General features: G+C 37.8%; 1 protein-coding gene across 1 annotated transcript; it reads left to right on the forward strand.

Moving 5' to 3' along the window:
* The first annotated feature begins 383 nt into the window (after nt 1-383).
* LOC134539105 (exonuclease 1) lies at nt 384-19,215 on the forward strand. The gene is made up of 11 exons (XM_063380837.1): nt 384-685; nt 1,357-1,476; nt 2,232-2,493; nt 6,372-6,587; nt 10,130-10,411; nt 11,344-11,500; nt 11,923-12,253; nt 12,634-12,907; nt 14,081-14,329; nt 15,163-15,284; nt 18,666-19,215. The coding sequence occupies exons 1-11, from the start codon at nt 525-527 to the stop codon at nt 18,676-18,678; spliced, it is 2,187 nt and encodes a 728-aa protein (XP_063236907.1). The 5' UTR covers nt 384-524; the 3' UTR covers nt 18,679-19,215.
* Nucleotides 19,216-23,480: the final 4,265 nt, after the last annotated feature.

The following is a 23,480-nucleotide window of genomic DNA, read 5'->3' on the forward strand; positions in this document are numbered from 1 at the left end:
GTATTTAACAATTTTTTTTTTAACTTTTTATGATTTTCTGCTTTTTCATTTTAAAAAAAAATAATAAATAAGAATAAAATATTTTTTTAAGCGAAATTTTTACAGTGTGGCATGTTCTTAAAAAAATATAAAGTTGCTAGTGAAATTCGCGAATTTTTTAAAATTTTAAAATTAAACTTAAAAAATAAAAATTAAACTTTCACGTAGTATTTTTTAAGCTAAATTTTTACAGTGTGGCAGGTTCTTCAAAATGTCATAAGTATATATAAAGTTGCTGGTGAAGTTTGCGAATTATAATTAAATCTTGATATTTTTTATATCGTAAATTAACTATGTAATGATATACTCTAGGAGGGTTTATTCACTTTTGCTCTATGATTTTATGGCGGGAATATCTGTGGAAAACGTAGGATGGAATTAAAATGTTTTGGTTTAATGGGAACAATTTTGTAGCTGTAGTGTAGTACTCATTTGTTGCTTGTTCATTAATTTCCTTTCCAATAGCTGAACTAGAGGTTCGAAAAATGGGTATACAAGGACTAATTCCTTTCTTAGAAAAAGCAAGTCGGCAAGTAAATATAAAGGAGTTTGCAGGATGTAGTGTAGCTGTAGATGCATACTGTTGGTTGCACAAAGGAGCATTTAGCTGTGCAGATAAACTGGCGAGAGGTGAACCAACTAATGCGTGAGTATTAATTTAAAGCTGAATGATATTGATTTTTACTGTTTCGGAAGAGAAAGGATATATCCTTAACCAATGAATCCTTAATTTAGAGGCTGCATTCAGCGAGAAACTTGAAATGAAAGGATATCCTGATTCTGTGTTAGCACAACCCGGGTATTTCAACAAAGAAAAACCAATATTTTGGCAGTCCATCGTATACAATACGATACCTTAATATTATGTCATCAACATGGCGGCGCTGACGTGTTTACCACCCCTACACACTTACGAGACGAGCGTGAGTGGTGGTTTTGGGCGGGGAACATACACTTGTTTATGACAAAACAAATTAACAAAACTAACTTTTGGGTATCATATTATGTTCTACAGGCCTACATATTTTACTATAGAACACAATACCGAAGACAAATTACCCAAGCGATTTTACAACTTAAACTAGAAATTTTTTCAACTTATGAATGTGACTTCTTCCAAGACCAATATGATTGCAATAAATGGGTGCAATAGTCCAGTGCAGTGAGTGAACATTGTCGCTCTATCTCCCGTTCCCCTTTTCTCCCAAGACACCTACTGTTTTGTGTGCCTTTGGTAAAGAGCACATCATCATCATTGTGCTTGAATGTTTCTTTCTTTGGTGTGTGGTACATTTTTTTCATATTCTCATTTTACAGGTATGTTCTCTACTGCATGAAGTTTGTAAACATGCTTCTGGCTGCGAACGTGACCCCTATCATGGTGTTTGACGGCCGTCACCTGCCAGCAAAGGCTTCTACGGAGAAGAAACGCAGAGAGTATGTAGCAGTCGTTGGAGACGTTTGCTTTTACAAATATGTCGGTCCCGTGTGGGGAACCTCTTTACATGCAGTGAGGTTCCGCGGTGAAAGGTACTGGACTTGTGTTTCAGAGGACTTGGAGTTTAAATCCTGGTTCTTGCTTCTGTAGTACTCTCCAAGCAAATGCTGAGATTGTTTCTTACTATTAAGCTATATAGATCCCTTCCCCAATATTCCGGTTTGTATAGTCGTTTGATAACTGTTTGTAATTGTATTGCTGTCGACGAGACAGTGAACGCTATCAAGAAAACTTCTTTATTCATCATTGAGGTCATGATTGGCTAACTCACCCTGTTACTAATAGTTAATTGGTTTTTGCCGGCTGGTGATTGTAGAGCGCGTCAAAAGAACATAGAACATGGTCATGTGTCATTTAAAAGCGATATTGAAATATTTAAATTTTCGGCTTATTAGAAATAAAGAGTTGTAACTAAACTAAATAAATGTCATCAGCATCTCGATTAATACTTGGTAACATTATTTTCGGATCTCGTAACTAATAAGCTGCTGCTTATCACCCTTTAACTTTCCTTATGTTAGTATTAATTTTACGTGCTAGTCATTAGGCCATGCACTTAAGTATTTTATTTGTTTACTCGTGTTGTGCAATGTAAAATTCATAGAGCTGTAACATACAAGTGATTAGACCTGAGATGACCTGGCGAGGCTGAGTGGAGCGAAGGTGTTGGACGGCGGTGGTGTCGGGGGGGCAGGTCGCGGGAGGCGTCCCGGAAGCGGGCCGCGGAGCTGCTGCGCGCGGGCAAGACGGAGGAGGCCCGCAGCTTCCTGCGCCGGTGCGTGGACATCACCCACGACATGGCGCTGGCCCTCATGAGGGAGTGCCGGCGCGCGGGCGTGGACTGCATCGTGGCGCCGTACGAGGCGGACGCCCAGCTCGCGTACCTCAACCTGCGCGGCACGGTCCAGCTCGTCGTCACCGAGGACTCCGACCTCGTGCTGTTCGGCTGCTCGCGGGTGAGCTGCCGGCTCCCGATTGGCCGTGGCCGTCGAGTTGTCGGATCTGGATTTGGACCCGAGATCTGCCCTGAGGAAATTTAGGAATGTTGCCTAGCCAGTGGGTTTAATTTCCTTCGCCCATTCATTCTGTCAACTCACCATTCTCATCCCATCACCCCTAAAAATCTCTAAAAATCCCAATTAGAATATGCAAACATAAGCACATACATGAGCATGCAAACACATAAGAATATGTTTGCATATACATAAATATGAGCATACATATGCACATACACAAGCATATGTGCATATGTATGTACATATCACATACTTAAGCATATGTGAAAATATATGCATGTGCACATATATACGCATATGCCGTATTTCTTGCTGTATTTGTTTATTGATGATGGTAGACTTTCTTTTCAAATGCGCTTTCTGCAAACATTTTCTGGAGTCTGTTGTGCACGAAGCAAGTGTCACATTGAATGTATCTGTCGTGTGTCGCACCACGATGAAAGCACATTGGCCTAATAGTTGCTTCTTCCACCAAGCTGTTCATTTGTTTGTCTTTTTACCTATCATAATGTGTTCTTTGTGTATGAAACACGTTCATTCTGATAAGTTGAATTTGAGTTATTTGGTTATCAGGTTATTCGTCTATTGCTATTCAATAAAATAAAAACTTTTAATTTTTAAAGACTTTGACTGCAAAAATGTATGTGCTCAGAATCATTTCATTAATGGTTTGGTATAATCTTAACTTTGGTCTTGGATAAATCAGGTTAAACAGCTACATATCCCAACATGGCCTATGGTGACTTATGCAAGACCATCTCAAATTTGGAACAACATTTAAAAAGAGAATTAGGCTTCTGCATCTAGATTTTGCTTGTTTACTGACATCCATGTAATCAAGATTTGATGTCCAATAAATAATGGCTAAATTTTTTGATTTATTGGAACCATTTTTTTTTTTTTTGCAAAAAGAGTAAATGTAGACGTTATTGATATCTGAATTGTTAGTAGAAAAATAAGGAATAGTCTTATTTTTGGCAATTGGTACTACATTTCCTACTTTTTATACATTTGCTGCATTTCTTTTGAGTTTGTACATGTGGTTTCTATTCTTTGCAAGGATACAATAATTATAATAGTTTTCGGCTCATTTGGCTGTTTGTACTGCTCACCATTTTATTTTTGAAAGTTAAAGTTTATAAAGTTTTGTTGTGAATACACAAGAAATTATTAATTGATTGTGTTTTATGAGAAATAGTTCCAGCGTTAAAGCAAATCACTTCGTTTTTTCATCAGCCTCGGTGAAGTATAACTAAGGAGAAATTTAATTTGTGCCCCAGCTCTAGACTGTTGAATGGGAATAGATGATGCAAAATATTTCACTTAAAAGTACAGTAAAAGTCCGTTATAACGTAAATTTATAACTGCGCCAAAAGTTTATGTTATAGCGAATTTTCGTTATAGCCAAAATTTAAAAAAAAATCTTATTTTTGTAGCATTTTTAAAATATATTATTTTCCCGCTTGTTTTTACTATGGAAATTCACAACAAAAGTAAAGGAAATATACATAAAACTTAATAATAATAACATTTTAAAGCTATATCAGCACTTGCCGACTGCAAATTATGAGACCGCGTGGCCGTGATAACGCACAGCTGTTTACCTGGAGACGGGCAGGCGGGGTCACGCAAGGTCATGCCGGCCGCTTCCTGTTGCTCTGACCACAGCTGGTTTGCTGGAGACGTGCGCTAAGCTGATGATATCGGGTTTTGCGAAGTTTTGAATACTTGCTAACAATATGTAAACTCAAAGATGTAGTGAAATTTATTTTAAAATTTTTCACATTATTTCTCACGTTGACACCTATGAATAATGGCAAACACAAAAAAAATCTCTAATTACGTTGGACAACCATACAAATTATATAAAATAATTTTTCCGACAATTGGTCACTCAGTAACACAAAAATAATCACTCGTACAGACCCTTGGAAAATAACACAAAATTTAAAATCACTTTTTAAAAAACGAATCAATTTTCGTTTGCCTTGATTTCACTAGACTTTCGGACAAAATAAATGACTGGACCTCTTGGAAGTTCATCAAATCTTTCGTCGAAGCATTTGTTGCTGATAAAAACGACTGATTGTGTCAAGTGCCTCCATCATTGACGTTTTCGATGGAACAGATACGTTACTTCGTTACTTGGTTCGTCGTCATTATCATCTTCAGACGCCGCTTCGTTTTGATTAGAATAGACGAGCTCGACAAGTTCCGTGTTCGTCAACTCCCCGCACACGTCAACATCATCATCAGCCGTGGCAAATTCGTGGCAACGGTAGGCTAAAGACAGGGCTAATCTGCTGAAGTGTGAGACGAGTTATGCTCATTTACGGGCTACAGTCGGCGTGATTCTAAATAAGTAATGCTCGCAGCGGGGCCCTGTCGCTTTTGTCACCGCGAGGCAAGCTATGCTCGCTTTGGGGCCCCACCTTGTGCGGTGTTGCCGAGACGGCCACATCATGCATTGTTTTATTTACCGGACGCGTGGAATTGTGCGAAGCTGTTTCTCATTTATTACGGAAATTGTAGACGTTTTCTCCGTATTTTAGAGCAAAATTACAGGTGTGTTATCTATCGCTATAGCGAAAATGAGCCCACGCTGCATTTGTTATGTCCGAAATTTTTATCCTACGTAGCATATGCAAAACTGACGGTGCCGATGGCAATTATCGTTATAGCGGACTTTACGTTGTAGACCGTATTCGCTACAACGGACTTTCACTGTACTTGTATCAAAACAATCTTTCATTTGTTGTTTGAGAAAAATGGTTTTCCATTCTTTGATTGATTCTTGGAATTGGGAAGATTAATTGTAAATAATATCATGGACATACACCATTTTAATTTATGCTGGTTGTCATAGAAAAATGTTATGTAATTTTTTTTTCCAAGTCTTAGTAATTATAAGACACTATAAGAAATAAACAGTATTTACGTAAGTATAATGTAATGGTTTCACTATGTTGACAAATTGGCACCAGAAAATTTGGTGTAAATTTACTTTCAAATCATTTTTTAATAATTTTTTTTTAAATTGTGATTTTCACAAACTCATAATCAAGAAGTTTGGAGACACATTATTTCCGGGAAAATATGGTACTTTTTCAGCTTTGTTTGAAGTGTTTCAGCATATAAACAGGTCATGATTATGGAACAGCAAATAAATAAACAGGTCGGAAGACGTGGATTCGCAGTGATGGCAACAGCTTAGTTGAAAAACCACACGCTCTGACTCATAACTGTACCACTTAAGCCGCTTTAGTCCGCTAGTAATTACTGCATCCTGAACCTCCGCTTAGTTGAAAAACTACATGATCTGCCTGTGAACTGCGTCACTGATGCCACTTTAGTTACAATGTTAGTTGCATCTAGTTCTAGGATAACTAAACTTTCACATTAGGGAGTGTGTTTCTATCCCTGAATAATATACCGCAGATGGATACCTCTTGAAAACAATAATATAATGTTCAAGCAACCTTGAAGTACGTAGTTATAAATCTGCTATGTAAAGTGATCTAAACACTGGATTTTTTTTTTTTTATGTGGCTGTCTTCACCTAACTACTTTAACCTGAGTGAATTTAGTTTGTATACAATATGAATTTTAATTTTTTGATATCAGCAGTTACGAAAGAATGTTTTGACAATTATTACTTACCGCTATGTATTTTGCTGTAGCTGGGATTAAAAAATAAAGTCTTGTTTTGAGGGGATGAATATCTTAGGTTGGTCTGTGTTGTTTGAGCGTGTGGTGATGAATCGGCAGAGCCGTGGGATGCCGGCCGGCTGACGGCGGTCCCTCGCGGTGCCGGCCAGATACTGTTCAAGATGGACCTGAACGGCAACGGGCTGCTGGTGGAGCGGGAGCGGCTGTTCCTGGCCATGCGGGTGCGGCCGGAGGCGTTCAGCTTCGACCAGTTCCGACACATGTGCGTGCTGTCGGGCTGCGACTACCTCGCCTCGTTGCCGGGCATCGGCCTCTCCAAGGCCCGCAAGTTCGTGACCCGGACCGCGGAGACCGACATGCACAAGGTGCGTGGCGAGATGCTCCCCAGTTCTGGACCCGGGGAAGATAATTTTCACAATTACAGTAGAATCTCGTTATAGCGAGCACGGTAATAGCGAGAACACGGCTATAACGAGGTATTTATGAGGAATTTACGGCGTGATCGCTTGAAGCGCTTTTGTTATTTGTCTGCTTTATCTCCACCCCTCTCGCTCGCCACTAGACATCTTGCCGTTGACGCCTGTCACATTCTTCAGCCGTGCAGTCGCCACCTAAGTGCGTGGCTTTAAAAATAGAATCCCATCCTTTCTTTCTTTTATCAAACTTCCGTTAGTTATCTGTGCCGTGTGTAGACAAAGTTTGAGATTGGAACAGAAACAACGTAAGAAAGTATTTTTTACAAATTAGAAATATGTATGTTTTTGTTTTTGTAATCGCGTATATTCACGTTTTTTTTTGTTGTTATCTTAAGAGATAATATTAAAAAGCCGCTCTAATGAGATTTAATTTTTTCTTGGTTAACAAAAACTTTTAATTATCAAATATTGTTAATTGTTTATATTCTATTTATTATTATTATTTACGCGACGTCATACTGTACTCGTACGCAATACGACTGGATTCGTTGTTGCAACATAATACAGTAGAACCCCTGTCATACACTTTTCAACGGAGGGCACAAAAATGGTGTATGATGCGGGAAAGTGTATGAAAAGGGAATGGCAATAATAAAAAAAAATTTCAATCTAGCATACCAGCCCAATGTCAGATTAAACTTAAATACATAATGTGTAAATAATTGCATCATATCAATGAAAGATATGAATTCATCATTATATATACATATAATAAAACTACCAGAAATGTAAAATACAGTCCATAATCAAGTAAAGCAGTCCTTTCTTGGAGAGGGGAAAAGTCACCAAGCCTTTATTAGAAATAAAAAAATTAGGCTATTGTAAAAAGAAAAACAGAAATTTTTGCTGGTTTGTTTCATTTTACAAACAACTTTATGCAACAGAACAATTTTCAATAAAATTTTAACTTGAGAAACGTAAAATATAAAACAATCCGATCGTAAGAAAACAATAACAAACAAGTATATTTAGTTCAAAGATTAATGAATGCAAAAAATATGAGATCCGTGCCTTGGTAAATCGCGTGCACCATTTTCATAATCATTCGCGCCACTAGTCTCGCTTGGTGCTGGCCATAGATGCTAATAGCGAAGTGCACAGTCTTCCCGATACTATCCATATCTATGGTGCGATAAAGTTATTTTCTTACGTTTGCAAAGGTAAACAATGAACGTTTTTCAAAATAAAAGCATTAAAACGTAGTTTATCAGGAGGAATATAACAAAAAAATTTGTGAATTTTAGGACTTTTCCGCTTCGTAAAAACATATGAAACGGGAAATTAAAGATTTTATAAGTGTATGTTCCGGGAAAGTAAACCATTGTAAATATAGAACTTTCGGCGGGACCAAAATTAATCGGCGTATGACACGGGAAAATGTATGAAACGGGAACGTATCATCGAGGTTCTACTGTATAGCATGTTATGCGGTATCAGAAGTAACGAGTAACGTAACGATAGTAATGAGTACTAATTGTTATAGTAACGAATACATACGGGTACACATTTTTTCGTTACTTTTACACCTCTAGTAGGCACTACCGCATTTATTTCCGAATCGCTAGGACAGTTTTCTTGTAACTTTTGTTTCGGTCAGTTGTTGGGGTATCTGTCCGGGAAAGGGGTGGTGATGGTTTGAGTTTAATCCCAAATTTATTTTCTAAAAAAGTTGACAGGTTTCTTTAAATGAAAAAAGTATAGTTTTCCAGCGACTATTTCGTTTGAGGCGTACGTGCGTTGCTGCAGCCGCACTCCTGCTTTTTTGTAAGGAATTAAATCATTGCGCTACACTAGCACCACCTGTTCCAACATGGCCGCCAGCAGACAGCCCGCGTCGACAATAGATAGCAGGACAATGCTGTGTCGGCCGCGGTCTGAGAGATGCTATACTTACGTGCCGTGGTAGGGTATTCTGGTTATTTTGACGCAATCGGTGATCGCATCCGTACTTATGGGGTATCGTTTTAAAGAGAATTCACACATCTGCTCACAGAAATTAATATTTCGTTAATATAACCTGTTATTTTCCAACTATACAGGTTTAAACACAATTTTTTGCTATTTTCAGAAAAATTTATTTTTTGGGGGCCAAAATTTGTCCAATTCGGTTATAGCGGGGACACGGTTATAGCGAGGATCAAACCCGGAACCGTGACACCTCGCTATAATGGGACTCTAGTGTAATTGGAAACAAATCTTGGACATGGCCACAAATCAAACCTGGGTTCTTAACATTCATTTTGAGGGTATCCATAATATTGTTAAACACGCAGATTTGGACTATTTCATAAATATTCATGCTAAAGACATTCATAATTAATAACGAAAATCAATTTTCACAATTAATTGGAAACAGATCTTGGACATGGCCACAAATCAAACCTGGGTTCTTAACGTTCATTTCGAGGGTATCCGTAATATTTTTAAACATGCAGAATTGGACGATTTCATAATTATTCATGCTAAAGACATTCATGATTAATGACGAAAATCATCACTCTGAACATTCTTCAAGTGTGAACTTCTTTCAGTGTTCTAATTCCATACACAAATTCTAATTTTTTTTTGTCTAAATGTTTTTAGATGAACTAAATTTATGAATCAATATTAAACCAATTTTAATCAATTAAACAAAACAGATTTGTATGTTCACTATATTCAAAGTACTACCTACATATAATGTTAATATAAAATTGCAGTTCAGGGTAGGAGCAACTGGTTATATCATGCCTGATCGTAGAAACTCATTGGCAGTTCCTTTACTTCTGAAATGTATATTTTTATTTCAAATGCAAAGTTTTTTTTTAAACATATATCTTTCACAAGGAGTAAAGATAATAATTGTGAAGCGCTATGAAGAGTGACTGACAGGAACATAACACATATAGTGATGGGGAATATGGATAAAAATCAATATTGATCCAATTGCTTATACATTACTTTAACAAATGTGATGACTGATTCAATAATTTTTGTAAATTATCATAGTGAAAGTGTCTTAGAAATTCAATATTTTTAAGTAATAAGTCAATACCAAAATAGAACTATTTATCATAAAGATTTTCGTAGATGACATATTAAGTATTTTACCACATAAAATTTATGCATAGCACAGTGCATAACATGCCTTTGAGTAATTAACGAATACAACATTCAAATGTTGTCTTAAATTACAGAAAATTCGGAGTAAAAGATGCCTACGGAAATATTAATGGGTAAATAGAAAACCGGAATGGATGAAATTATTGTGCTTTTTTCTTCTTCTTCATAAGTATGAGTTTTTCAAGTAACGGTTGGAGAATTGTATCGGAAATCAAGTAATGTGGATTGTAATTGGAATGTCTGGCGGGTACCGATACTAAAATGATTAGAAGATAATTGTTTTGCTGCGGCTGCGGTGTTCGTTACGCGCACTTGCCGGTGGTGGCCAGGCGCTGGTGAAGCTGCCCAGCTACCTGAACATGCGCCAGCTGGCGGTGACGCAGCAGTACCGCGACGACTTCGTGCGCGCGGTGGAGACGTTCCGCTACCAGCTGGTGTTCGACCCGGCGTCGCGCCGCCTGGCGCCCCTGACGGAGCCGCCCGACTCGTACCGGCGCCACCCCTCGGCCGGCGAGCCGCTGCCCGGCGACGTGGCGCTCCAGCTGGCGCTGGGGAACCTCGACCCCTTCACGCTGCGCCGAGTGGACCACTTCGACCCGGACGCCGCAACGGTGGGTTTTGCTCTGCTCCTGGCGGACCCGGCCCGGCCCCCGGTGCACCGGCGGTTCAGAACGGGTCCGCAGGCGTTCAGAAATTCAGAAGTGAATTAAATAATGTCATATTCGACCTAGCTTTTCTAATGAAATAATTTTTTTAAATTAGATTATTTATTATTAATTTATTTAATATGAGAATTTTCGACATGCCCACCCACAGCTAAGGGCTTGGGCGGTGGGCATGACAGATGTAAGACGAGGACAGTAGCGTTTTCGTGCTGCTACGTGGATGCTCCAAAACCATCGGAACCAACAGTATTTAGGCTCTACCTGAGGAGGAAGCCACAACATGCAGGCATAGCCACGCGGCCTGCACATCTACATGTTTGTGATAAATTTATTTAAAAAAAAATTTTCATCGCAGACCTGTGTAATCTGTGATTAATATTGATGTATTTCTCTCTTTTTTTTTTTACTGTATTTTGCATACATTTTTTTATTGAACTGTGAAGTTCCAAAAAAAAAATTCAGTTGACTGTATTTTTTAATTTAATTTTAAATATTTTGTATTCGTGAACAAATATATATTCAATACAAATTTAAGAAATAGGATTTACATAAGTCTAGTTGAAACATTTTCCAAGTGTGCGTAACCTTTCTTTTGGTGATCAGCTTGAATCTGAGAGGTTCCGTACATACAGAACATTATACACACTGCATGCGTATTACGATCATCACTTCTTGGCTTTTTATGGCATTAATTTCTCTCACTTAATGTATAATCATTAAAAAAAATTTGTCCAAAACATCACAGGACTGTGCAGTGTCTGAGAAAACCACATCAAAGGGTGCTGACTAGTTATAAATTACCTTTAGACGTGCGGTTGTTAGTTTTACCGGGAGTTCTGCTGGTGCTGGAGTGCGGGAGGCTGCGTGATGGCTCGCAGGTTGCCTGGGGGAAGCGACCGCGTCCCAGCATCTGGTCCCGGGACTACCGGCCCCAGGCGCCGGTGGCCGCCAGACCCGACCCCGCGGCAGTCGACAGGCCGACCACCCGGGGGAAGGTGGTCGCGTTGCGTCTGAGACGGCGCTCGGAGCAGGACGGTGCGTGCTGTGTCGAGACGCTGTCTTCCCGCTTCAGACGTTGACAGTGAACAGTGTTTCACTGGTGTTGCTCCAACGCTGTTAACTGATCTCCCTGTCGGGTAGATTTTTGTTTTATGGTGACTAGATCCCAAAACCATCATCAACTCAAACCAAAAAAGTTTCAAATTAAGTGACAACTTTGAAATTTACCTGCGCCTGTAGGCTGAACTGAAAATAAATTATTTTAGCATCCTCTTGCAAAGAGATTTAGTTGAGCTCTGTGTAATCATGGATGGGGATCGTTAAAATGGGTGTTTAGAGACCTGAAAAAGTAATTGTTAATTTTCTCATAAATGGTGTTATTATTCAAACCATAATTTAATAAGGGTTACGAAAGTGGTGGTAGCTGATCCTGATGGGTGATGGGTTCCCCTTCACAGAGACCCGTGCAGAGAGTGCCGTGAGCGACGTGGACCTGACGGCCATGTACGGCGAAGGGCGCGCGGCGGAGACGGAGCGGCGGTCCCCAAAGAGGGCTCAGGAGGAGGTGGGGGACGAGGCCCCCGCCACGCCCGAGAGGGCAGAGCCCCCCTGCAAACAGCCTCGGTCCTCGCCCCGCTCCCCGGTGCTCGGGGGCCGGGCGTGCCGGAACCCCTTCGCGGTGCCGGGGGCCCCCGGGCCGGACGTCTCGCCCGGTCTCCCGGTGGGCTCCAGGTTCGGGGCGCTCGGCAAGTTCTCCCACGCGCAGAGCGGCGTCGTGGTGTGCAGCAGGTGAGCGTCACCACGGCGTGTCAGGAATCATCCCAGCATTTGCCAGTGTCGACATTAAACAGGATGTCCCCATTCTGAAAATCATGTTAACACACTAGTGATAGCGATTTGAGGGGGAGATGTAAGGTTTCAGTTAGCCATCGCGGACTTAAAAAGTTTTTTTTCTCCAGTGGGTGTTTTATTGCACTGTAAAAAAAAAAGCATTAATTTAGTACGTAATATCCTGTATGGCTGGAAGAATCAAAACCCTTGAATTTAACTGCTTATAAATTAATTTCTGGGTTCACATGGCCCGTAAACAATTTTATTAATGTGGCAGTTGAAGAGTTTTGGGAACCACAGATACTACATAGTGTTTTTTTTCCTCCTCCCCTCCTAAGGTACTTTGTGACTGAAGGCGAGAGTTCGAGCCCTTGCGAAGTGGCGGACCGCGGCGAGACGAAGATGACCGAGGATCCCGGAGCCAGGCACCAGCGCGGCGGCACGGGCTGCCTGAGAGACGTGTCCAACGTGATTGGTCGCGACGGCGAGGCAGACTCGCCCCTGCTCAAGCCGCCATCGCCTGCTCCGAGCGCGGAAGCCAGCGAGAACCACCCGTCTCCCGTCGAACCGAGCGCGTCCTTGCAGCTTGAACCTCAACTCTCGCCAGGAAAGGTGAGCTTGGTCGTGAATTATTTCGGAATAACTGTGGAACCCGCTCGACACAAGTTTTGAAATAACCTAGGAATTTCAACATCATATGAGTGGAAACTTTATAACAGTGTAAAATTTGCATCGAATATATGTGTTTCCAGGTCCAGGTGCAAATGTTGCTCTGCTCGCTGAATAGAAAAAAAATATATATAAAACGGAATGCCGATGTTCACATTCTGGGATGTTGAGGATTTTACTTTAAAACCTGGGAAAGTCATCGGAATTATTCGATGATAGTAATTTTTCATATGTTGTTTACCGTATGATTTATAATATGATAAATCATAACAAGTAGTTATGAAACATCTAATTTCATGTAAGCAACTGCAGACATTTTAAAAACCACCCCTATCCGTGAATTTTGACATCAACAAGGCACTAAAAGTATGCTCTTTGCCATTTTGACAAAAAATTCAATGGTGAAACTGTTCTGGGAGCTATGGCAAAATTTTTGGTAATCCATGATAATTAAGATGTTGGTAGCAAGTAATTGGCATAAATGTGTAGTTAAATAGAAAATCATGTAAAATAAGTATGCTGTATAATAAGGTGGTTACATATTTATTGCATTTAAATTTATATCAGTTATTGATGGTTCGAATTTCAATTTTCTGTAGTCCGAATCATGAATTTGAATCCCAAAGAGTACCCCTCGAATCCAAATCTGGGTCTTAAGGGTCCAAAATACAAGAAATTAATAATACAAGAATTTAATAATATTAACTATTATGTTGAAGCACCTGACTCTTTAAATGCTTTACTCATGAACTAAGTTTTTAAAATCGATACATCTTTGTAATCGTATTTATTCAACTACACGTTTATAGTACAGTATCTCTGGGAATATTAACAGGATATTGAATTCAAAAAAAAGTTTGACCTAGAAAACTTCAGAAGGGTATGAGTGTTAATTCTTGTAAGTATTATTTATTTCCTCGAATATTTTTCTCCGAATATGAAATCCTTTGAATGCCATGGATTTGAGGGAAGGAATTTGAGGTTTTGATTGGCCCTTCACCGTGATATGAATATTTTGCTTTCCGAAATATTGTGAAAAAATTTTTTTTTTCCTTGTGATGTAAGAGTAACAGCCAGGTGTAGTTTTCATTTAAATTTTTTCCCCCCCTCTCCCAGACGCATACGTCCCCGAGCAAGCCGGGGACCTCGTTCAGGTGGGGCGAGCTGCGGAGCAGGTTCAGCTTCGAGGGGGGCCGCGGCCTGCCCTCGTCGCCGTCCGTCGGCCGGGCCTTCAGGGTCCCTCGCCGGGACGGGGGGCCCTCGTCGTCGCAGGGGGGCCTCTCCCAGGGGAGCGACGACGGCCTGTCCGGGACCAGCTCCTCTTCCGCGGACAGCGGCTTCGCGACGGACTCGCCCGCCAGCCAGGTGCGAGCACGCTCTCGGAGCTGGCGACTCCGCAGGTCCTAACAGTAGGCCTGTCCAAGGGCGCAACAACAGGGGGGGGGGGGCAATTTCCCCCCCCCCTCTCTGAAACCTTGATGTGGGGGCAAACGGGGGCAAAGAAAGTGCTGTTTAATCAATTTTTTAGATAATAAAACTGCTTAAATAGCACCATTTTCCCACCTTGAAATACAAATTTTCCCGGGGGGAGGACCCCCGGCTTCAGTAGGGGGGATAGATGATATTTTATAAAAAGGTATAATGCCCCCCGTTTGGAAATTTAGTTGTTGCGCCCCTGGACCTGTCCGAATATTCAGATTTTTCAAACATGAACACGAGTAATAAATGGGCATTCTCCGGGTAAAAGGTAACAAAGTCACATTTTGGTGATTCTTAGTTCATTCCAGCAATAAACTCTTTTAAGCATACTTAGAATATATGTAATGCATTTTTTTTTAATCGTTGGAAACAATGTTGGGTAAATATGTTGGTAAATAAAAGAATAATACAAGAAAAAAATTTAAGTATTTTAAATTCAATTTTTTATCCTAAGAGTTTTTTTTTGTTTCTCCTGCAAAAAAGTGGAATTCTTGACTTGTTAACCTTTTACCCGGAGACCGTCCAAATTGTCAGCATTCGATTCAATTTCTAATACCAACACTTCGAAATAGTGAATATTCGTTTCCTTACGAAAATATTGGACGTAGAATACCTCTCGGGTTTATCTTATACTAACGTTTCACTGATGAGGTTTAAGACATATTTATTGCCAATTTTCCTTGCATTTGCAACCGTGCTACGTCTGGTTATCGTTGCAGGAGGATAGAGCTGCCGACGACGTCTCCCGGCGTGGTGGCAAGACAGAGGCGTGCCGAACGCCGGGTCTCAAGAAACCGGCCAAACAGCAGAGCCTTCTGAACCTGTTCGGCTTCCGTAAGAAGTGAGTGCGATTCTGGCTCAGCGATATCTTTGAATATATATACTGTATAGAAGTCGCCAACCCAGGTTAAAATTTTTAATACGGTTTTGAGGTAGTTGGTTAATTCACCGCCGCAATCGCCACCATCTCTAGGGCATCGACTTGTGGTGGTCCCTAGCGGACAAGTGTCGAACTCTTCAAACACCCCTTCCCCCTCCCGTTGAACGACCTTGAGCTGCAGTGAATGATGGGTGGGGGGTTAAGGGAATGACAGCGGACGACAGCGCTGCGCTCTAATGTGTAAATAACAACTAAGACGATACAGGGCGTTACGGCAGCGCACTGCAGCGGTGAAGTTCCCAAGCTGCTCATCATACGCTTCTGAAAAACGTAGAGTAAATCCTATCCACTCGCGACTTCTATACAGTATATATATTCAAAGGCGATATGTTCGTGCAGGGAACTATAACAAGTACATTTTTAATACGGTTCCTCTTATTACACGCACTGAATGCTACATAGGAGTGGGCGAAGGTGGGATATTCATGTAGAAGTAAATATGCTCAAACAGATAGGGGAACAAGTTTCAATTCATGTCTACAACGCCTGCAGGAAATTTCTTAAGAGGCCCAAGAATTTGCGTGCGGGGTTTAACTGACACGTCTGGATGCAGTGCCCGTATTTCGGCCTACATGCGTGCAATAAGAAGAAAATTTTAAAATGTACAAAAAAATTTCCATAAGACATCGTTTTGACATCAAACACGTTTCACAGCCCCCCTTTGTGAGGGGCTTCTTAATTCCAGGGGATTCGGGCCCCCTTTGTTCCCCCATGATCTAAGCTTAAGGGGTGCTTGATATCATTTCTTAAATTTTCTGTCACTAATTTTAGGATATAGTCAATACAAAAATGAAAGAAGAGAGCAATCCCACAATTTTAGTTATACAGAGTTGTGGTGCATTGTTTGGCTGTTTAACAAAATTTTAAAATTTAAATTTAATTTTTAATTTTTAGTTTATTCAACAATAAAAGTTTTTTATAATTTTTTTTATCTATAAGTTTATTTTTTCTTTTTAGCATCAAAATAAAATACTAATGAATATGAATAATTTAAACAAATTAAAAATACTAAATATGAATGATTAAAGTATTTATTTGTTACAATGAACTTAAAATTAGTCATTAATGTGGGACCAAACACATAATCTGATTTTTATGCATGTGCAATGATTATGTGATAAAACACGGTATTTAATAAAATACTGGATTGAAGTAAAAAAAAAAATCATTTAACATTTATAGAGGCACTGGAAAATTGTAAAAACGATATAGGCGCGAATAGAAGCGACAAAATGGTTTACCGACAAATAAACGCTACAATCCCGTTTTTAGAAGTAATAATTAAATTTTCAAGTAATATTTAAATTTCCAGTAAATTTTAGGTTTACCTAATATTTTTTTAATAAACCATTTCTTATTATTAACGGCCTAACCTCATACAATAAAGAACATTCTTTATTTTACACATTTTATTACCATGTTTGAAGATTACCTAATAAACGGTGACGATGGCGAGCCATGTAAACAATCTATGAATCTTGTAAATAACACGAAACACAATTTCAATACGCATAGGCTCGTGCGGAAACTTGTTAACGGCAAACTTAACATACGACCCAAACAAATGTAAACGATTAAAGAGAGACGTTTATTTACGTGCATGAATATTTTCACGGGAAAGAAAGTGAAAACATTGCAGTGGCCATGTTTGCCAACGTGTGTGTGCGTGATATTAACACAAGCAATCAAATTATTTACTGTTAAATGACAACTAAAATATAAAAATTCATTGATTTAAGTTTACAGCACATGCAGCTTATATTTGGCAACTACAAAAAAAATTACGAAAATCTATTTCAGTCAAATTCGTTAGCACTTTAACGGGGAAAAAAAGATGGCAGCAATGTAGCTCTATACTTTTGTCGCTCATTTGTTGAAGGTACCTAGTGGTTTCTTAATTTCCTAACCCGAAAAACAAACGGTAATCTGTGAAACTAAAATATTGCGCTGCTATTCACAATAAAATTAAGGTTATTAAAGTCGGTTTGTTGTATCGCGTTCGCATCCAATGCAAATTTTTATTTTATTTATTTTTTTTTTGCCATTATAGGACGGACAAAATCTGTTACCGTGCATTCACGTGCAGAGCAATACAAGTCGCACCATTTCAATGTTAGTGACACTAACATACTTACGTGCAAAGCTTGCAACATCCGCATAAACTGGGAGAAGAATAATGTAAGAATTTTCTAGTCTATTAAAATTAAAGCGATATAAATGCTATATGGCAAAATATAAATGCTACAAACAGCCATTATAAACGCTATTTTCCAGTGCCTCTAAACATTTATTATGTTTGAATTGATGAAGTGATTAACCAATTGGCCATAGATATAAAATTATAAAATCACTGCATAATATTAATATTGAGCATTCATACGTAACCAACCGTATTCAAGCAAAGCATATACAACACGAAAAAAGCTTAATAATTTAATGATTGAATCTTAAGATCTTTGCTGTTTTAAAGATTTACAACAAACTCAAAGCTTCACATCAGATGCGATGCTTTGCATCACAAAAGAATCTTCAAATAAAACTAATATCAAATTTCCTGGCAAAGTCAAACTAAATATTAAATTGAGCTTCAATTGATTGTAGTCAAATCTTTGCATTTTTTTTTCTGTTGTATAAGTTAAAGATTAGTTAGGTCTGTTACATATACTATATATATAACTTTGTTGTGAACGTATACAAATTCTTGCAATAATTTGTTCTTAATTTTTTTACCTGGTGGGTTAGCGTTTGCTTGTTTGGGTTTGTTGCGAAATTCGAAGGTGGATTTCATTAGGTTATGTTTCAGTTAGAGATTTTAAAATTTTTTATTATATCGTACAAATTTTTGCAAAAAAAAATTTAGCAGGATGTTGCACAAATGAGCTGCAAACATCCGATTCCGTGTGTCCGGCTTCCAAACTGCTAGATATAAACCTTCAATGATGGGTACTGTAGCTAATGATGATTCGTTTTGCCCATTACTGGATGTCTAGAGCACAGGCAAAGCTATTGTGATGACGGTTATATGGCAGGATGACCCTGCGGTGGTTTACCATTGCCTTCCGAGGGATGAAGGTGTAAGGGGACATCGGAAACACCCGATCCTGAACCCAGGGAGAAGGTTAGAAAAGTCCCCTTTCCGGTCGGGAATCGAACCCGGGCTGCTGGTTCCACAGCCAGACACGCTAGCCAACAGACCAAGCGGGCAGACAAACGTAGCTAGTACATTACATTATAACCGATATGTAATTTGAGAATTTATTGAGAATTTTTCTGTTGTTGCAGAGTATCCGTGTAGCTGAGGAACACGAGCTGAACTTCCCAGAAGACGCAGTTTCTAGCGAAGAGAATATCAATGGCCTTGATATGTATAACCGACTGACTGTGGTCTCTAGCAAGCTGCAAGCTGTGTTTTTTTTTTCCATTGGTAGGACAAGTAGCTGATTTTGTATTGCCAATGAAACTGAATTTTTTACCCATTTGTGGGTGAATTTTGTCATGTGTACAAGTCAAAGTAGCAGCGGCAGAGAACATAACCGACTTAATGTGTCGCTGCACGAGACAAGCTTAAGGACAGGGTAGTGTGGCTGTAACTGCTTAAAGCTTGGAAACCGTCACTTAAGCCAGGAAAAAACTTCAAAGTTAACCTTTTAACTGTTACATAGTCAAACAAAAACCAACTTAATACTTTAATTCTTTGAAGCAGCCAGTCCAGTGGTGGATTCAGGAATTTAATTTAGAAGGGGATTTAAAAAAAAATTTTGTAAAAAAAATTGTTGTCTGTAAAGTCGGTTTACGGACGATAGTTTAACGTGACGTCATAACAAAACATTGATGAAATGATTGCATACTTTTATGAATAAAATTGAATCATTTTTATTTTAATAATAAAAGAATAAATACTTTAAATTATACTAGTAATCAGATTTTTAAAATGCAAGAATAATTAACCTTTATTGCCGAAATTGTTGTTGTAATAAGCAATGAAAACCACATTAACTTTTCACTACACTTTATAAACAGTCGACGAAACAGTTCACGTGTAGATGACTTGTAAATAATTTTAAAAACTGGCGTTTAGCTATATTGTTTAAATATAATTATGAACAAGTTTTCATATAAATAAACTGTAATCAAATATCTATCATAAATTATATGAATCACCATAATTTTTTAGTCAATTGTAACATAACCTATTATTACTACACTCGCAGACAGCGTAATGGAACAGCTTAACGGAACAATGAGCGTTACGGGACACAGTGTAACGGGACAATGTGCACAATGGGACACTTTTTCGTGCGTGCTCCCAGTGTTCATCGATTTATTAGGCGTTGTCACGTCAAAAAATGGGTGTTTGGTCAGTTACATTAACATTTTCAACACGCATCACCCAAAATATCATACAGCCTTCACTGAGATCTCACTTATTTTTTTCATATCTTAAGGGGGGTGGGGGAGGGATATATCCACTACTGCCTTTCACTTTGGTACTCCAGGCATTCCACTATGCTCTAACGAAGCTAACAATATAGAAATTTAGTGGTGTGGAAATTTTTGAAACAAGGCTGGCTTTTTATTATTGAGGAGAGGGGTGCATTCAAAGAAAAGCAAACAAAAATCTGTGAAAGCATTTGTTTTACTTCCAAACTTTTAATCAGCCTGTAAGAGTTCCAGAAGTATGCTTTAAGTAAGGATTCAATAAAAATAAAGGTTTGTTGGGTTAGTTCAGCTACATTAATAAAAAAAATTTTTTTTTAATCATGTAATGAATATGTAATTAAATGTAGCTGACCTAACCTAACCAACCATTAAAACTGCTGAACTTCTTGAAATAGTGCAATGCTTAAAATATGTGCCTCTCTCTGGTTACTATCATTTGTATGTAGATCTTATAAACTTGAGAGAAATAAATACGTAGGTATTTGATAGCTTCCAAACCACATTATCCACCTGAATTTAAACTTATGTTCGCTGCTGTTGCTACTTTTAACACAGATAATGTTATCTGAGTATATTATTATTACTTATCATTAGTAAATTGTAGGCTTGTGTGCATGAGTACCATATTCAAATATTAAGAATAGGAATAGAATCTTAATAATATTTTTATTTCATTTCATGCTACAAATACATAGGGAAAGTAAATGTGTAGTGGCTTCTTGGAAAGTAGACAATTAATACTTGAGTAAGTTTGTCAACTACAGTACTGAGGTACAATTAAAATTCTGTTTTAACTATGCAGCTTCTTTGCAGTCACTATCACATGTTCCAAAATTTGCTACCCTACATATTGATACAGAAAATGTTAATGAACAGCAAAATATTGTGAAATAAATTAACTACACATGTAAATTTTTGATTTTGTTGATAGTGGCAGCCATGAACTTTATTAGTTCATTATTATAAACACAAATCTTCTAATATTTTAGTCTGTTTTCTCAAAAATACATACAGCAAGTGACTGTTTTACATACCGTGAGATGGATTTTGACTATTGATGTAACCATATTAGTTGTGTACATGAAAATTCCAAGGCCTAACATTTACTTTTATTATGTATTTGTTACATTATGTGAAACTGTATATTATTAGTAACTTGTTACTATCCATATTTGCTTTGAATCAAATACAAATGGGACTTGCACATGCTCAAATTGTATGCAGATGAAATAAATGAAATTTAATTTGTATCCTATTTGAGTATTTATTACTGTGTTATATTTTATTTTGCCATATTACAAAGCTAAACTAGGAAACAATTTTTTTGATGTTGGACTTAGAGTGATTTTTTAAAGGCCAGTTTACACCAAATGTCACATTTTGAGCAACTATTTTGTGGATTTTGAACATAACTGTGTATATAATGCTGCAGATTTGTGGTAACACAAATAAAAGTTTATAACTTACCAAAATGGAATGGTTTGGACACAGTGAAATGAACAGGATTGTTTATAAAATGCATGGGATGTTTTCAAATAATATGTAGAAAAACAATTTATAATAAAACAACTCATAATAATGTTTAATTGGGACACTTGTACCAAACAAGCGGCCAAATAATGCAAATATTGTACAAAATATTCCTAATTTGACATTAAAATTAACTAAAAAAAGCAAAAAGGCTACAAATTAGGCATGAAAAATTGCCAAAATTATTGCTCTAAGTCCAACACAAAAAAATTTTGTTCCTAGTCTAACAATTAAAAATTTTGCCTGTTGAGTTAATAATGAAACAAACTGAGGCTGCTGTTCAAAACAAACTTTATTTTCAATCATTACATACTCATTTTTTCCTTGATAGTCCAATAGATTTTAATTTAATTTTTTAACATATACATAATTAAAAATACAAGAATTTATTAAAGCATTAATATTTAAATATAATAGCTCAATAATGGTATGTATTACCTTTTACATAATGACAACTGAATAATTAGGCACATTTGTTTCTGTACATGATTTATGATGAAATTAGTCGAGAACATTTTATCTCAGACTGAACATTCACAGGATTATGGACAAACATAACACTTTTCCAGATTAGACTCACAATATCCATTGTTACAGAATTGTAATACCTCAGGTCTACGACTATTTTGGTACTGGTAACACACACAGCCAAGCAGGACATGTCCATAAATCCGCACTTCCTGCACTACAGCCAAGAAATTTGCGTCTCATTACATTTTTTTTTTTTTAACCATCACATGACTGCCTATATTAACAGAGGGAGGTGGTCACATAACTCCACAACCAATCATCCATCATATACAAGCTTAAGAAATAATAAAAAAAAAACCAATTAAAGCAAGATATTACAAGACATTGGGGGGAAAAAAAATTTGCACATTTAACACAGGGCTTTTCTGTGCATCTCTCTTTGAAAGGATAATAAGTAAAAGAAAAATATTTGACCACCTGAAATCAACCAAATGACTGTTTGCAGCTTCAAAAGATTAAATTAAGTAAATTAACACTTACAAACATGCATCAATCAGAAATAACAGCAAAACAACTTGTTGGCCATTGTTTACATTGAAACAGAAACTCTAATCAAGTTCTGAAAATTATCAACAAAAAAAACTATGTCAATGTTTCATGTGTTAAGAGCATGTACATCAAAGACAACATTTCTCTCATGTACAGAAAAAAGTCAATTTACATATTTAACTTCAAATGTGCATTGACTCCTAAAAATTGCATTAGTGCTCTTTATGACAAAATAAAAAAATTTTTTTACACATTACTTCCTTGTTCGGCAAAACCACAAAATTTAACTTTATACATAGTTTTAACTTCACAGAGTTGTCTTATACAGTAAAATCTAAGTATAACAAACTAGAAGGAACTGATTGTGGGTGTGCTTGTTGAAGAAGAGGATCCAAAATAATTTTATAGATTAGTGGCTTTTGCAAATGGGAGAAATGATCCCAAGACATTTTTTTTTTTTTTTTTTCATTTCCTGGCATGTTTTAAAATCATTCTGTAAGACAGCATTGTGATACTTCAACATAGTTGCTACACGACTAGAAAACTGGGAAGAGTCAGGGAATTTAAAATGGTCAGAAAAATCTCAACATATTGCTGGAATTTTTTGTTCTTGTGCCAACAAAAGTGAAACGGAACTTTGGCATTTGTTTCTGTTTAGCTACCTCAAAAAATTTGAAAACGTTTATATAGTGAAATTCAGTTGATTTTCCTTCTTTTCGTGAATTCTCAGGCTTTCCCCCCCCCCCCTGTTTACATGTAGCTCAACAAGGAAAAAACAGTATTTACACACTGCTTTAATTTTTATATGCAGCCAATTATTTTCGTGTGCATGTGTGGTGTCGATAAGATCATTTTTGATAAAAAAAAAATTTAAATTAATGATGAGAAAATGTTACATTAAATTAGTGTTGGAAGGCCAACTTAAGGTAATTGCCAATATCTTAAATTTTAAAATTTTTTTTTAGTACTTGCTCAATGTCAGTAACAACAGAATGACTGGATCACTGAATGGGCAGCACTTGATTCGACGTGATAGGGTAGCAGTCGCACCTCGCTGATTTCCTCTTGTACGCACGTCCGACAAGAACTGCAGACACGCAAGAGGAC

This window comes from Bacillus rossius, chromosome 14 (genome assembly GCF_032445375.1).
Source record: "Bacillus rossius redtenbacheri isolate Brsri chromosome 14, Brsri_v3, whole genome shotgun sequence".
Lineage (NCBI taxonomy): Eukaryota > Metazoa > Arthropoda > Insecta > Phasmatodea > Bacillidae > Bacillus > Bacillus rossius.

Bases quoted from the DNA above. Each gene is read 5' to 3' on its own strand.
- LOC134539105 (XM_063380837.1), top strand. From the start codon at position 525: ATGGGTATACAAGGACTAATTCCTTTCTTAGAAAAAGCAAGTCGGCAA. The intron at 11,501-11,922 runs GTGCGTGCTGTG...TCCCCTTCACAG, and splicing joins ACGGCGCTCGGAGCAGGACG to AGACCCGTGCAGAGAGTGCC. The intron at 12,254-12,633 runs GTGAGCGTCACC...TCCCCTCCTAAG, and splicing joins GGCGTCGTGGTGTGCAGCAG to GTACTTTGTGACTGAAGGCG.